This window comes from Gymnoscopelus braueri, assembly GCF_963280865.1.
Source record: "Gymnoscopelus braueri genome assembly, chromosome: 5".
Classification (NCBI taxonomy): domain Eukaryota; kingdom Metazoa; phylum Chordata; class Actinopteri; order Myctophiformes; family Myctophidae; genus Gymnoscopelus; species Gymnoscopelus braueri.
Window position 1 is genome coordinate 20,654,192 of NC_137606.1, and position 17,782 is coordinate 20,671,973.

Below are 17,782 nucleotides of genomic sequence, written 5' to 3' on the forward strand. Positions count from 1 at the left end.
CACTAATTGACGTGTCACTTCCCTCATGGATAAGACACTTTCACTGCAAGTTGAATGCACCCGCATTCCGCACGCACGCACAAATTGAAAGTGAGGACCAGTAAAATTTCCCCCCCCACACACACACAGAAAGTGAGGACCAGAAAAATGTCCCCCCCACACACACACACACAGAAAGTGAGGACCAGAAAAATGTCCCCCCCACACACACACACAGAAAGTGAGGACCAGAAAAATGTCCCCCCCCACACACACACACAGAAAGTGAGGACCAGAAAAATGTCCCCCCCACACACACACACAGACAGAACGTGAGGACCAGAAAAATGTCCCCCCCCACACACACACAGAAAGTGAGGACCAGAAAAATGTCCCCCCACACACCCACACCCACACACACACACACACACACACACAGAAAGTGAGGACCAGAACAATTTCCACACCCTCCACAATTTTCCAAATGTTTCTATCCTGAGGACATCTGGTCCTACTGGTGGCTACTATTACTACATCTGGTGGCTACTATTACTACATCTGGTGGCTACTATTACTACATCTGGTGGCTACTATTACAAGTAAGACGCGCGAACGCTGGAAGCGAACGCAGCTCGAAAATATTGTGTATTTACGGACTTGTAATCCGTGTTATTTCACTGTGATGGGGGATGGTGTGTGTGTGTGTGTGTGTGTGTGTGTGTGTGTGTGTGTGTGTGTGTGTGTGTGTGTGTGTGTGTGTGTGTGTGGTGTTGCATTGCATTGTCTAAATTCCTGCACTCTGGCGCCCTCTACATAGGTACTGCATGCACACAGACAGACAGACACACAGACACACAGACACACCCACAACCCGAGCACGGTTTCATAGTATGCTCCACTTGCGCGGAGGCGCGCCTTCGGCGCGCCTCCTTCCGCTGCGTTCGCAACTATCAGTTTAGGCATTTAGCAGACGCTAAATTTAGAGATCCCCGTCTTTTCAAAAGAAAAATCCACAAGAGGGCGCTCTAACGCAAGTTAGGAATGATCTTAGGACCCTGAAAGGGGAAATGGACAGATGTAACATCCTCCCAAAGAATGACACTCCCGTCCGCTCCTTCTTTATCAGTTTTAGAAAAACACCCCTTTCTCTTTTTTTGGTGAAAACGGCTGTTATACAACTGCCGACCGGGAGTAAATGGACGATCGCGTTACAATTTTTTGTAACCGCTGTCCAGGGTAATCTTGCAAACCTCTCAACCGATCAGTGCCAAATTTATTTAGCAAACTGCCTGTAGGCCAAGGAAACAACTTAAAACTTTAATATTTTTACTTTAAATATTTGTAAAACAAAACTAGTCTAGATAGGTAGATAGATGACAAACATAATAGACTAGTAGACAACAGGCCTAGCGGCGATACAGTATGAGTATGCAATCTAATAAGCACATTAATCTCTCAGGTTCCACTGTAAAATGGCACATCATTATACAAAAGGAAGAGGAGGAATCAATAAATTCATCACCGTCCGTTTTGTATGTTATTTAAAATAGCATAGCCCTAGCATCTGCCTAAATAACATAACTAGCATCTGGTCTAGGATATACTATACCTACTCCTCAGAACTACAATTACGTACACACCCACACAGAAACTAAATATAGTCAACCACTCAAAACGCCTCTTCAACCACAGGAAACCACAGATCCTAGACCTGACTCCTCTTCAGCTGCCATTACCAACACACAATCACTGAGAGTACGTGACAGGCACAGCAAGACAATAAGGGCATGAGGAAAGATGGTGATGCCTACGAAATGCACACCAATACATTTATTGCAGGCACAACAATATCAGAGTAACAAGGGGGTAAACATGTAGATGCAGTGTGTGATTTGGCTCAGAATTTAACAGGTGGGTTTCAACCAACTTGGCACTACAGTGCTGTGTACTGCCTGTACCATGGGAGAAAAAGGCATCTGGCAAAGTACATGCTAACAGGCCGTGGGTGTGAGGAAGAGATGGGTACAAAACCAATTGCAGCTCACCATCTGTCAGCTACACAACCTTAGTAGCACAAGTCATTATTTCCACACTTCTTAATGAATTCCTGTTGGCAAGAATGCTTGAGCAAATTTAAGTGGTTCCAACTCTAGTCACAAATACTAATGTCATACACATACACACACACACGCACACATAATGTGTAGAGATGTGTATGGGCACCCATATACACCCACACTTCTCCCTGTGCTACTATAAAACATGGTGATATTTCCTATGAACAATTATGTGGCTTGACCAACACACAGCTAATGGACAAAAAGAGAGGAGACAGAGTCACATCCTTCTCAACACACACATTGAATTACTACTGTTGGCAGCATAACAAGGCAAACAGCAACTAGCAAGATAAAGCTATACTGCTGTTACTGACAGCATAGTCTCGCGTGGCCAGACTGTTGCCTCCCACAATTTTCAAATGTTTCCGGTCATACAGTCTGGGACTCGGAAGCTCTGACCATGATTAGAATATAAACCGGATATGAAGCCTCCTCCCCACTTCCGTTTCGTCTTCACAGTCGCGCAAATTTATCCTAATATAAATACAAATCATCTAAGTATATTTATATATTTGGAAATAAAATAATAAAATGTAAATATATTTTAAAATATATTTACGTGAACGGAAGTGCCAGCTTTCTCTCTCGGATTTCGGGAGTTGTAGTTCCAGACTATATAGCATTCAGAGATTGTGGAATAGTTGTCTGGCTACGCGAGACTACTGACAGCAAGACAGTAAAACCACAGCCACTGACCATACAGAAAGCTTTTATAAGACATGGAAGAATTACATTATGCCAGAGGCATATTAACTTTGTGAGGCATCAAAAAAAGAATCCATCAGAAAATTGCCACATTTAAAATAGAAGAATGTTTTTCTTTTCCACTTTTCCTGGGTGAGTCAATGGCTCTTTCATTCTTGGTCAGAGCTAGCTCTGGTCATAGCCTGAAGGAGTTCTCCTTAAAGGGTAAGACCACTTTGGTAGAGGTTTGGGTTGTGTAGTTACCTTGCCATGATGTAACCCCAAAGGTGGGCAAGAAATCAAAAATAATTGCTCCATTGATTAGAAATTGATAATTCAAAAAAGGCTCCTCATTGACTTACATTGTACGGTAAAACAGCTCTCAAAGTCACTCTTTTAGCACATAAATGAAACCAAACATAGCTGATTCAGACAATATAGAGCATCACCAAACCCAGTACTGTTTGTTTTTTTAATAAAAATGTCAACTTCCTGTTGATTTTACTATTTGAAGATCTGGATCCGGATCCGCGGATCTTATTAAAAATGGCAAAATCAACAGAAAGTTGACATTTTTATTTAAAAAAAAAAACAGTACTGGGTTTGGTGATGTTCTATATTGTCTGAATCAACTTTGTTTGCGTTCGTTTATGTGCTAAAAGAGTGACTTTGAGAGCTGTTTTACCGTACAATGTAAGTCAATGAGGAGCATTTTATGAATTATCAATTTCTAATCAATGGAGTAATTATTTTTTATTTCTTGCCCACCTTTGGAGTTACATCATGGCAAGGTAACTACACAACCCAAACCTCTACCAAAGTGGTCTTGCCCTTTAAGGCTATGCGACCGATGAGTCAATGCTCTCGCACCACGGGCTGCCTAGGCTCTCGTCGGGAGAAAAAATAAGAAATACACTTTCACTCACAAAAACAAAGACGGTGTTATGGAGTTGAAAGCCAACTCTACTAAGTGGGAACACTCTGAGCCAGCCCCCTCAGGTCTAAAATACACTTTATGGCCAAAATGTAAAATAATCCACCGGACGGAGAGACACTTCCTGGTTCAGAGATGTTTTTACGGAACAGCGACTCTAGCGTTGCAGAGCCGAATAACACCCAATGAGACGTTATCTCAAGGTGTAATGCGGTCCTCTGACCTGTGTGGCAGTAGTGAGTTGGCGCCGTGATGACGCGGCCGAAGATTTAAAAAACTAAGAAGTAGTGTCTCCGTCCGGTGGATTATTTTACATTTTGTCAATAAAGTGTATTTTAGACGTGAGGGGGGGGGGGGGGGGGTCAGAGTGTTCCCACTTAGTAGAGTTGGCTTTCAACTCCATAAAACCGTCTTTGTTTTGGTGAGTAGCGAAAGTGTATTTCTTATTTTTACTCCCGACAAGAGCCTAGGCAGCCCGTGGTGCGAGAGCATTGACTCATCGGTCACATAGCCTTAAGGAGAACTCCTTCAGGCTATGGACCAGAGCTAGGTCAGAGCTATCTACTCACAACAATGAGGGTACTGAACTAAGACATTTATATGGTGGAATTATAGGGTAGGCCTTGGTGAGTAATTACAGACAGCAGAGGCTAAATTAAGTCATATCATAATATTAGGTTTTGCACTGCCACATCAACAAGTAGACTTATCAAAAGAGACTGCTAAGAGGAACTCCTGCAAAGCATTGACTGTACATGGGCAACAGGGCATGTGACAAAACGTGTTAGCTGCTTACGAGTATATATGCAAAGACAAGGCATACATATTGTGTTTGCTATCAACATGAACAAAGACTAAGGTCTATTTGTTCTTGCTATTGTTTGGAAAGCACTTTGGGTCAGCTGCTGTTGTTTTTACTTGACTTGACTTGCTATCAAGGTATTTGCTAGTCATGACAGGGCTCCTCGAGGCTTAACTTTTCAGTTGATTGCACTGGTGCGTTTTCATATACGTAGGTGTACCAGCATATAATTTAGGCGCACCCACTCATAGACAGAACTGCTAAATGCAAGGTGGACTGGTGCAACCAAAGAAATTGTTTAGTTGCACTGGACAGATTTTGGGGTGCATGTGTGCCCAAAATGTGTGCACTGTGAAGCTCTGCATGATCGGGGAGGAAAAATAAAGCAATTTTATTTTTTCCCAAAATGTTTTATTGATTCAAAAACAGTCATTTTGCAATACATACATTCATGATGGAATGAAATATATGACATATCAAATCAAAATTTTGAAAGTTTTCTTGAAAAAAACAGAACATTTTGGGCTGTGCATCTGGAGTAACCGCATGCACAGTCCCCAAACAAAAAAAAAAGTAAAAACAATCAGTTCAAAGAACATGACATAACTACAAACAAACTCGCAATGCATGAATCAAAGCAGTCAATACATTATTACAGCAGAAAACTCTAAACATTCTTTTTTTCCTTTTTATTTTTTTGTACCACAATGTAAGAAAACAAAGCAGCCAAAACAGCAAAACAGAAAGACAAGCAAGCAAACTATTTTCTTTTTCTTTTATCCATTTTCCTCAATGAACACAGACAAAAACGTGGCCTATTATCTTAAGATATAGAAAACTAAGATGGTAAAGTCTTAGTCTCTGGTGAAGGGGGGCCTATAAGGCAACTGGGCTGTCTGGTTTCAAAGGACAGGCGTGTCACCACCCTCTCACCAGTCCCTGTCTCCCCTCCCTGTGTCAGTGGAAGGTCCTTTCTTGTCGGGGCCTTTGATGGGCCCCCCAGGCCTCCCTCCCCAGCCTGAGATGGAGGCCCAGCACTGCCATTCTCTGCCTCTCCTGCCTCTCCTCGTCTCCCAGGGGGAGTGAAGGAGGCGGGTTGGCTCTCGTCCCACCTTGGGCAATTCCCAAACAGGTGGTCGTTTTCCCCACATCTTTTGCAGGCCTTCTTTACGGGCTTTGTATATTCCATTGTCTCCTTTGATGATGCTTCCAGTGAGGCCTTCGGTGAAGCATCGACCTTAGCTGCCTTCGGTGGGGCCTCCTTTGCCCCACTCGTCGGTGTCGTCGGTGGTGGTGGGCGCTTTTTGCCACCCCCTCCCGTTTGGGAGGAAGGCGCGTCCGCACTAGTCTCCTTTTCTCCTCCTTTCCCAGGCCCACCATCACCTGCTCCACCTTTCTCAGGGCAGTCCCTTCTGAGGTGGTCCGTGGACCCACAGGCGTGGCACGACTTGGGCAAGGGACAGTCTTTGGTTTCACAGTTTCCATCTGTGTGCCCATTCCTCCTGCATTTCTTGCAGAAGGGAGGCTGCCTAGAGTAGTGCAGGTAGCCTCTCTCTTCTCCTATGGAAAAAAACGCAGGGGGATGGGCCAGTCCTTCGTACCCTGCTGGGTCTTCCTTCAGGAAAACTTGGAACTGTCTTTTTCCGGTCCAAACACCCATCTTGTCTTTCACCTTTGTGGAGGAGCTCACTCTCACTGTCCCATATCTCCCCAATCTCCTCTGCGGACATATGGGGGTTGTACATATGCACCGTCAATAGTCTATAGTTCATAAAATCCATGTTCATCACGTGAAATTGACTCAGTATTGGCTCATTTCCTCGCCTCTTAAAGCTGTTGTACACCTCCCATTTCCTCTCCTTCGTGCAGAAGGTCACGTCATAGGCTCTCTCACTCCGGTTGTCCTGTAGGTAGAGGACCTCTTCCAACTCCAGTCCAAAGGCGCCCATCAAGATCTCCTTGACGAACCTCCCTCTCTCCATCATCGGGACGTCTTGTTTCCAGATGAAGCACAGCGTGTGCTTCATGCCGAGTTTCGGTTCCTGATTGTGGCTGTCATCGTCCGCCTCTGGTCCAAACCTGGTCGATCGATCCACCTCTCAGTTTCCAGCTAAGACTCCTATATCTGTGCCACCATACACGGCTTGACCCCAGATATACTTGATCTTAGCCAAAAGGCTGAGAAGCGAAAAAATAAAGCAATAAGCCACAAGAGGCTGGCGGTTTACCGTGGATTTTACAACGGCTAAGAGGCACAGGTGTAGGCATTAGGCACAGCGGAGTGCCTCCAACCCTCATGGTAAAATCAAGGTAAACCACGCACTCGCGTCGCTTATTGCAAAATGGTTACAAACATGGCAACATGAAAACCATAAACACGTCCCGTTTAAATCAATAAAACTACAAGAAAGTAGTCCCCGCAAATGAATGGAAGGTACTGGAGCAGTCAGCGTTGCGGTATCTGCCTAGCACTAGCCCTACTCTTACCGTGCCATATGAAAAACTAAATCGCTATGGGTAATAAATCCATGGAACAAAGACAAGCCATACATAAAATAAAGAAATGATCCACAAAAGGCTGTTAAATACACCAAATACAGCTCTCTGTGTATGACACATATAACAGCCATTAAGAAGAGGATTTGTGGGTTGTAATAAGAAGGATAAATAATACCGGGTAAATTAAATTGAATGCTCAATAGTTAAGCTTTATGAACAAACACTAAAGCACGTCTAACGCCCAGGATTCGAAACCAGGTCTCCCGCGTGGAAAGCCAACACCTTAACCACTAGCCTAAAGGGTTCCCCTAGGCTTTTGGCCATCAGGCAGAGGCTCTGAACCACTATGGCTACAAACGCACATCCACTCACTAAAATACCAGACTCCGGGCAGAGGTCAGAATCCAAAAGCAATAAAGTTTGCACACTGGATCATGCTCCAGAGTTTAAAATGCATTGGTTTCCGCCAAGGACGTGACGTTTCGAGCCTCACCGGCTAGTTAAGCTTTACCTTTAGTTTTGAAAAGACTCTCACATAACCGTATAGTCTATGACTTTGCTTGCTTCCTGATCTTTAATTATCAGCATGATAAGGATAAACATAAAATGAGTTAAATGTGTTGACAAGCCTCCTAGCTCTGTTCAGCTCTAAACAAACTACATGCGGAACATAATCCAGTGCTACTCTTTCTTGGTGTTGTAGACAGTACACTTTTGTATTGTTATTACTGCTATTCCAAGAGGCGGGGACATAGATTGGTGAAGCAATAGGAAGCGGCGCTGGTACCGAGCGCAAGGCTTTGGATCCGCCCTTCGATAGGGCTGGCTCCTCCAGTCTAGTGGCTGGCTGACTCATAACTCACCTGCTCAGAACAAGGGCAGTGTGTCAGTGTGTCAGTGTGTCAGTGTGTCAGTGTGTCTCTCTCTCTCTCTCTCTCTGCCACATATTTTGTTCCATCGCCTCTCCTTACCATAGCCTCTCCTTACTGCGACTCACCCACCAGCAGTCTCCTCACACCTCAGTCACTTTCCCCTGCACCATCGTTGTGATCTCAAAATAGTTTCTTGCTTACATATTCTTGGGATTACAATCGTATTGGTTCTCATCGCACTCAACACACTCTTTCCAATTTCTCCTTTCCTTCCCTGGCTCTCATTATCATTTCTCTTCAGAGTGCTCTGCCAGCACGTTTGCTGTGGGAGCCCCCACATGTCAATCAGTATGATGATCATGCCACTACAGTCGCATCCACAACTGCCGCAGTTTCACTTTGAGGTTCTGCCGGAAGCGAGAGAGCAACATTCACTGCATCATACATCACACTCTGTCACTGTCTGTCTTTGTTGCATGGTAGTGGTCAAACAGTGTCAACAAAGAATTATGCATTTCTTTTTTTCAAACTGAGATGACAGGAAGACATTTGGATAGAGGGATAATTGAAGAGAAGGGGGTAAAGATGACGGGAGAGACGGAGAATAGGATGAGGGAAGAGAGCACGGCATTTAAGAAAAAGCAAGAGCTTCTCTATTAAACATGAACTGTCCCACATGCAACTGCCCGTGGGTTTACTAGATAATGGCTCAAGATCTCTGTATTTGTGTGTGTGTGGGAGGGAGACAGAGAACGTGCTAAAAATAAATGTGACAGCAGTACTGCTCAAATAATGAGCGTGCCAGTTGATAGTGTAGTGCAGTGGTTTTCAAACTTTTTGTGCCCAAGGCACACCAATGGGCAAGTCAGAATCTTAAGGCACATCTATATTCAGAGCGAAAATAGTCGCATCGCACCGCGTTGTGAGCTTGTCGCTTCCTTATGTGGGGGGGATAAATAAAATGTTCTCCTATAATGACATGCCCAAAATAGGAATGCCAGATTGAATGCGGTTGCTTCTGCATTGGGAAAGTACTGATATCGTAAATTAAAAAGAATATTCATAACGTTTTGTATATATCTATATGTTGCAATAATAATGTGTGGATGACACAAAGTCCCAAGGCACACCTGGTCTTGTCTCATGGCACACCATTGGGGGAACCACTGGTGTACTGGGATGCTTTAGGAGCCATGCATGCTGCTTGTTGGAGTTTGAATCCCACCAGAGGGCTTCCTCTTGTGCCTTCCCTGCACTGAATCTGCTTTGGAACTTTGTCGATAAAGAATAAAAACAACACAACACAGGGCGGAGGAGGGCCCACTCTTCCTTTTAAGCGGTTTGCATTCCCTTTAGATTGGAAAACCGTTGAGAGATCAACAGGAATGCAACAGTGTACATACACACTTTGCATTAAAAGTCACACACCCATTTCAATTAGAGGAGAGTGGATTTAATTCATTATAACCTCTTTCATTGGCTCTCAATATTGCCGAAGAGGAAGATTAGAAGGCACAGGGGCTGATAGTGAGGAATTAGCTAATGTTAAAGGCCCCAGTGGTAAGACTTGGTAAACACATTTATTTTGTATCTGCAGATTCACCTGTATAAACAGGGAAGGAATGAGACTAATTCAGTTTAGTTAGTTGTTACGCTTCTATCACTTCCTGGCAGTCTTTATTCATACAGAGTTTCAGGTACATTGCCACCCATTCTCCATTTTGTTTTGCATTTTTAAGGGCTATTCAATTTATGTATCAAATTTGTTCCTTATTTGTCACAAAAGAAACAAAATTGTCCAATCTACACATTCCACACATCTGTCTCCTTCAGAGATTAATCGCATGGTGTCAAAGGATGTTAAAGCGGCGAGGAGGGAAGCAAGGCATAGGGCAGATTACAGAGAACTGTGTTAATGGCTCTTTTCAACTACAAGAACTTTAACTGTGCCGTGCAGTATAACGTATTTCACAGGTTCTGGATTTGTTTCCATATGCTATGGCTTGGATTCAGATGAGGTTCTCAGAACCTAATTTGGGCTCTGCTCAGGAGGTAGTACTAAGCCTGAGTTCTGGGAACCCAGAACTCACAAATTACACTTTCAAAATGTTTCAAAAATAGCACAAATACTGTAGCAGATCTACAAGCTTTTTAATTACTTTCATCCCCCTTCAGGAATGGTTCTGATTATAATGGAAACATTGACCAAAAAAACAGCACTGAACTTAACAAGTTCTGGAAAGTTTCATGTTATGGAAGGTTCTGGGTTACCCTTCATACTTGAAAAGAGCCAAAAGGTGCAAGCACACTATAGGTGAGTGAGAAACAACTTGCTTTCTCTCTCTTTTATATACCAGCCCTATCTTGCTTGGCATTTGAAAAAAATACACAAAAAAGTGTGGGCAGAGAGTGAACTTAACATCCTTGGATTACATGGTGAATCTATGTGAAAAGTGTTAGAAGACGACTGAAACTCTTGCAAGCGATGTCGTCCGAAATGTCATCTCCATCGGGTCGAATTACACTGTAATCCTGTGTGCATGTACGTGTGTGTGTGTGTGTGTGTGTGTGTGTGTGTGCGCGCATATGCATATCAATGCGGTTTATACAAGTCTAATCCTATACGCTTGTCCTGGGAAGCTTTGTGCTTGCCAGAAACTCATCCACAGCAGTGACTTTTCAGGACATCAGAGCAAATTAAATAGCTTCATCTTCCATTTTTCATCCAAATATAAATTTCATCAAATTTCTACTACAGCCACGGCCTGCTTCCTCATCTGATGTTTTTCTCTCCCCAAATGCCTTAGAGGCTTGAGATCTGCATGCAGTGCCAGTGAGGCTGGCTCCACATATCGAGCGGTCCAGTTTCCTTGCATTCAAAGTGGCTAGCAGGGACACACTGTCTAGACAATTCCTGCAGGAGATGCTGGGTAATGACTTAATGGAAAAGGCCACATCCAGTTCAATACAAAGGAGGCCACCATTGTGTAGAACTACCTACTCCATCGCAGGCTGTCTTGTGTCCCACAACCTCCCTGGTGGAATTGTTGTAGAGCATCCTGGTGCGTAGTGGTAGTTGGGGATATTTACAGAACCTCTATGGGGAATTGGGCTTTGTTTGGGTGTGAATGGAACTCTTGGAGAGGAAAAGGGTGAGAGGATATGCATGCATGATCATATACTGTAAACAGCCACATGCATACAGGAAGACTGCATGATAAAAACCCACACGACCAACTTACAGAACTGGAGACTGAGGCTGACGATGGCCAGCACCGCCCCCACCACCACCAGAAGGATGAAGCGGTTCCGAGCCAGCATCCTGTCACATGATAGGTCCACGTCCCTGTCCGTCAGCCATCCACACCATGCCTCATTCCCGCAGTCTGGAGACATGCATGAAAAAAATTGTATTTAGATTAAATAATGAGGTGACAAACAGAACAAAGGACAATCATATTGCACATTATAATTGAAATGCATATTTTCAGCTCTATATGTAAACATGCTATTGTTCCATTGTTAAAAGGAATAATACAACCCTGACACTGATGATCATAGGCTGATAACGCATCTTACCTGCTAGTTAAGAAAATATCAACTGTACATACCATAAATATAATAAAAACTGAGTCACATTAATAGCTGTAATGGCAGTTTTTAGTATAACAAAGAATAGTTATCGTATAATGATAGCCAATGATACGCTTGGTAGTAACCCAAGCCTCCCAAATGTAACATCTGACATCTTGCATCTCTCAGTCAATTTGCCACAGATGCCATAGTACTTGGTGGTGGTAACTGAAGTGATTCTGCATATTGTGGTCCTAGTGTAATCACAACATTGCCGGGGATGCAGAACAGTGTCAGTCATTCATATGCAAGATTGCAAACGATTACTGCCTGGCTGGACAAAGTGAAAATGTGTAGACTAATTATGGAGTTCAAATAGCCCTCTAACCACATCTCTCTCTCTCTCTCTCTTTTTCCACTGAGTCCACTATTCCATGCAAAGACAGGCAACTGGAAACTCAGCAGACATGGAGGGAAATGATACGTCCTGCAGTAGCCTAAATGTAGAAATACACAATAAACCCTACCGTTACACAGACACACTGTCTATGAATACTCCCAGCGCTGCACTGACCAAGGTAAATGGGTGCTAGAGTGCTCAGGCAGAATAAAGCACACAGTTTTGATGCATTGATGTACTTTATTTAGTAAGACATGAGAACAACAGTACATGGAAGTACAAATTCACAATACAAGGTCTACTAAACTGGAAGACTCATTAAGCACTGAGCTTGTTTAAGATGAGATCCCCATGCACACAAATCATGATGTAGTAGCTCACATTCAATCAAACCTACAGCCTTTACAGAAGGCACAACTCATTCACTCAAGCCGCAAGCAACTCTTTGATTCTATTTTTAATATCTGGAATCTAGAGGCAATACCAATCCTTGACAGCCCATACATCCAAACAGAAAAGTCCTGTCTGAATTTTAAACGACATTAAACTCACCAACATTGCAGCTGTAAGGAAAGCTTGAATGATCCTCTTTCTAACTTTGGCAAAGTTTTTGTTTTATTAAAATCCACCGTAGGCATGTTATGAGCTACTACTTCTCTGTCAAGAAATTAGTGTTGGAAGCGCTTGTTGGAAATCACTCAACGATCCTACTGCCTCCTGTTTCTAAATGTCTCATAATACAGGAGGTAGCAGGACGTTGCGTTATTGATAACAAGCGATTCCAAACTCTGACACACAGAAAAATAATCACCTGCGTGCACGGAATGTATTGACAGAAAGTAGCTCATAACATGTCTATGGTGGATTTTTATGAATCAAAAACTTTGCAGATAGAAAGAGGATAAGTCAAGCTTTCCGTACAGTTGTAATTTTGGCGAGTTTAACGTCGTTTAATACAATCAGACAGGCCTTTTCTGTTTGGATGTATGGGGCTGTCAAGGATATTAAAAATATAATCTAAGAGTTGCTTGCGGCTAACTTGTTACCATTTAACCCGGTTAGCCAGTTAAGCTAATCTTGTCAACATTAACCAAATAAGTTAACGTTTCTCGCAGATCGTTATTGTGAAAAAAAACACAAGGAATGCCGCAAAGTGACTCTTATCATGTTATTGTACGTTGTTCTAACTGTATTGTGGTCCCTATCCTGTTACTTTTTCTTTATGCACGCCTATTACACTACAAAGTTACAATGCTGATGATGATCAGATAATGCTAGCAGGCTACTAGTTAGCAATAGTAACAAAAAGATACACAGTTGCCATTGCATTCATCGCAGAATAACATGCCAATAACTACCACAGTGTAAAGTAAACGCATGCACGACAGAATCATTATCATAACAAGTACCATCTGTACCTGAAGGAATCCCCAGTCAGTCACACTGTCACAGAGAAACCCGCAGCCTGCTTCCTCCTAGTCCTCTCCTCTCCGTCCAACTGCCAACACACACAGAAGGCTGCCAGTGCCCGTCTAGCTGTTAGACAACGTCACTGGATCCACGTAGTGGCTGCTCTGCATGATCGAGCTAGCTGCGCCATCTCCTGGACAAAACATAGCAATGCATCCACTTGCTGCACCTGGCCAGTTGTTGTCTCCGCCGCGTACCATAGCTTTTCTAGGGAGACCTGTGATTGGCCAGTTGTCGCTGTGATTGACAGTTGCCGTTTTTGCAACTATGCCTAAACCTAACCTTAAAGGTAGGGTAAGTGATTTGCTTTGGTTAAAATAAGTGTTAAATAGCTCTATATTCTGATAGTACTCATTGCTATAGAGTGTTTGTTCAGTAAAAGGAGTCTCCTTGTCTCTCCACCTCTTTATTAAACAGAAAATGCATTTTCGTTTCAGTTTCAGTTTCATTTCCAATTTTATCCAACCAGGACAGATAACTCAATCAGGATATAGATTAAACAAGTGAAATTGGAAGTGATGAAACTAAGAAATGAGCAGACAAAATTGGAACTGGAACACTATACAAATTAAGCTTAAAAATGGGTACTTTCTCCTGATTGGCTGAGATTTTGACACCTACCGGGAAATGTATTTTCTGTTTATTAAAGAGCTGGAGAGACAGGGAGACATCTGTTACTGAAAAAACACTCTATAGCAATGATTACTATCAGAATATAGTGTTTTAACCTTTTAACAAAATACTTTTTGTTTTAATCAAAACATATCACTTACCCTACCTTTAACCCTAACCCTAACCTCAGTAAGACTATGCCTAAACCTAACCTTAACCCTAGCCCTGAAACATGACTACCATGACAGTCACCGAAAGTTCCTGGTTTAGAGTGGTGTTTGATTGATTGATTGATTGAATGAATACTTTATTTAGAAAGACATGGTAACAGTACATGGAAGTACAATTCACAATACAAGGTCCTCTAAACTGGATCGCTCATAAAAGCATGTGGCTTTTTTAAAATGAGATCCCCGTGCACTCAAATCATGATGACATTTAAGACATACAAATATACACTGCTATGCAGAACGTCATACAATCAGCTTACATGTTACTGGTATGAAAAACAAGAAATATGTACAATAGACAGTTTTAGGAGGAGGGGAGGGGGAGGGGGAGGGGGGGGGAGGTTAGGACTTTGACAGGGGCCAGTTTGGAATTGCAGCCTCCTGAAGGTGATTCTTTAGGCAGTTTTGAAAGTGAGTAGGGTTTTACACCCCTTTACTCCTTTGGGTAGGGCATTCCACATTTTTGTTGTATAGCATGAGAAAGAGTTCATTCCCTTGTTTGTGCCAAATCTGGGTTGAACATGATCAGTGGAGCTGCCTCTGGTGTTATGATCGTGGACTTCATTCACGTTTTGGAAGTATTTTGACAAATACAGGGGATCCCAATATCTTGTAGACCAGGCCTAAGGCAAGTTGCCGTACTCTGTCCTCAACCCTGAGCCATGCAACCCTAGCAAAGTGAGCAGGGGTTAGATGGGTTGTATGATTGAGGCCAAGAAGTAACCTTACCAGTTTGTTTTGGGATGTCTCTGGAGCCTTGTTTTTAAGGCCTTAGTGGTGTTGTGATACCATGAGAAGCATGCATACCGGTAGTCGAAATGACCTTGGATGAGGGCCCCTGCTAGAATCTTCAGGGTATTCTTGCTGACTAGAAATTTGATCCTGTACAGAAAACGTGTTCTTTGATTGACCTTTTTGATGACTCTTTCTGCCATCTTATCACCAGAGAGGTTTGCCTCCAGGATGGAACCCAGGTAGGTAATTTCCTCCTTTCTTGTTGTTCGATTTCGAACGTTCAGATTTCAAATATAAAGCCTACCGGCACGGCTTTCAGTTGTTCCGCCACTGGACCCATATGTGGGTCGAGTGAAGGGTCGCGAGTAAATAACCCTTTATTTTTTGTTTCCTACATCTAGTTTTTAATTATTTCAAAAGATGGAAAAATGTTTTACAAAAATGTTTAAATGAAAAAAAATCATGAGTTTTAAACTAACTGTTTGAATCGTACTTGGGACATCCAGGGCCACTGGCTCTTCAGGCGGGCTCACGAATCACTCAGCTATGGCCACCCCAGAATTGTATAGAGAAAGGGAGGCCACTTAATTACATTTAGAAATATAAAGAGAGCGAGAGAGTTTCAAACTTTCAACAGTTTATACCAAGCTAACCTCTCCAGTGTCTGCCTGTCTTTCTGATAACTCTATTACAATCTCACTACTTCATTACAAGTTATATTCATAGTGAATTGTTATGAAATTTAATAATAGTGTGACAGGGTTGAAAACAGGACATTATTATTATTTTTCCGTTATTTATATCTATGCATGTTTTCATCATCTTAACCCTTTTTAACCTTATTGTGATGAAAGTATTGTTTGTTTTGTAATGGACAATGTTTTCCCCCGGTCCCCGAGCCACTTGGTATGCCCCGATTGACAATGACAGCTAACAGCTGCGATATTGACTGGCACTCGGGCGTGGTCCTCTAATTCGACAGCGGGTTACGTCACCAGCAGCCAACTACGAAGGAGGAGGGCGCGGTGTCCCTGGTGAGACAAGTAAACCGGGTCATTTGAAAAAGGACGGTGAGAGAGCAGGTAGCAGAGCAGGAGTGTGTGAAGGAACCGGTGCGACACACAGAAAGTCCCAGTGCGTAGCCGAGGTAAAGGACGGGAGAGCGCGTGCTGCCAGCCATGGAGAAACAGAGCAAACACTGGCAGACGGCTCCATACAGAGAAGAACCCGTAAGGAAGACAGCGTGTGCTGAGGGGAAGGAGAGGACGAAAGCAGCCGAACCAGACCATATAAGGAGTGAAGCAGGGCCTGGAGTGGAGCGGACGACGGAGAGGCTAAAGTGTTGCAACGCGCAACTCCAACAGTAGGCAGCGAAAGCTGCCTTCGGAGTGTGATAGCCACTACTGCTAGCAGCCGACAGTATACTATCTGGAAACAGATAGCCCATTGCTTCTGTATTTCAGACGGTGATAAGAAACAGACGAACATCGAAGAGTCCTGGCTTGGCTTCCCTCTACCTTTTCCCCCCATTATTTGCACTCATACTGTCTTAATTATTTATAGCATTTTATTGCATTTTATATAGCTCCTGCACTTTACTTACGAATAAGTATTTGTTGCACTATTGCTATTGATTTGCACATTGCTATTGGCCGCAGAAACCCCCGGTGTTGCACTTGAACTTGGCCTAATTATAATAGTATTTAAACGCACTTCATTTAGCACCTGCTCGAACGTGCTGTCTTCAAACAACTGTCCTCGTACCTCCACCAGAACAACCTCCTGGACTCCCACCAGTCTGGGTTCAAAGTGGGTCACTCGACCGAGACTGCCCTCCTGGCAGTGACGGAGTCGCTCCATGCCGCTAGAGCGAACTCTCTCTCCTCCGTCCTGATACTCCTGGACCTGTCTGCAGCGTTCGACACAGTGAACCATCAGATCCTCCTCTCCACCCTTGAGGGGATGGGTGTCTCAGGCTCTGCACTCTCCCTGTTTGCATCCTACCTGACGGGTCGCTCCTACCAGGTGATGCTGAGAGGGTCTGTGTCAGAACCACACAGGCTCACTACTGGGGTTCCCCAAGGCTCGGTTCTGGGTCCTCTTCTTTTCTCTCTCTACACTACATCTCTTGGTGCTGTCATCCACTCCCATGGCTTTTCCTACCACTGCTATGCCGATGACACCCAGCTGATCCTCTCATTCCCCCCCTCTGACACACAAGTGGAGGCACGCATTGCTGACATCTCGGAGTGGATGTCGACGCACCACCTGAAGCTCAACCTGGACAAGACCGAGCTGATGTTCCTCCCGGGGAAGGGCTGTCCGCACCGAGACATGGCCATCACCATTGATAATGCTGTGGTGACATCAACTCGGACTGCGAAGAATCTGGGTGTGACCCTGGACGATCAACTGTCGTTCTCGGCAAACATCGCATCAGTGACACGGTCCTGCAGATTCCTCCTCTACAACATCAGGAGGATTCGCCCCTTCCTCACGGAGAAGGCACTAGGCAGCCCAGGTTCTCATCCAGGCTCTTTTCATCTCCCGCCTGGACTACTTAAACTCCCTCCTTGCTGGTGCTCCGGCATCTGCCATCAGACCTCTGGAGCTTGTTCAGAAAGCTGCGGCTCGTCTGGTGTTCAACCGCCCCAAGTTCTCCCACACAACTATCCTTCTCCGTTCTCAACACTGGCTCCCCGTAGCGGCTCGCATCCAGTTTAAAACCCTGGTGCTAGCCTATAGGTATAGGGCAGTGAAAGGAACAGCTCCTTCTTACCTCCGGGCTATGGTCGATGCCTACACACCTGCCCGACCACTTCGGTCTGCCACCTCGGGGCGACTGATTGCCTCGTCACTCAAGGGTCCTTCT

General features: G+C 43.9%; 1 protein-coding gene across 2 annotated transcripts in view; it reads right to left on the reverse strand.

Moving 5' to 3' along the window:
* The window catches only part of pxylp1 (2-phosphoxylose phosphatase 1), a 34,809-nt gene extending 21,415 nt beyond the window's left edge, over positions 1-13,394 (reverse strand). The window contains exons 1-2 of one of the 2 annotated variants that reach the window (XM_080428818.1): positions 13,282-13,394; positions 11,133-11,276 (exon numbers count right to left, since the gene is read on the reverse strand). In XM_080428818.1, coding sequence (XP_080284944.1) covers positions 11,133-11,211 — 79 coding nt within the window. In that variant the 5' untranslated portion in view covers positions 11,212-11,276; positions 13,282-13,394. Of the gene's footprint in view, positions 1-11,132; positions 11,277-13,281 lie in introns of those variants that run through there. The other variant, XM_080428817.1, reaches the window with a different exon arrangement.
* Positions 13,395-17,782: the final 4,388 nt, after the last annotated feature.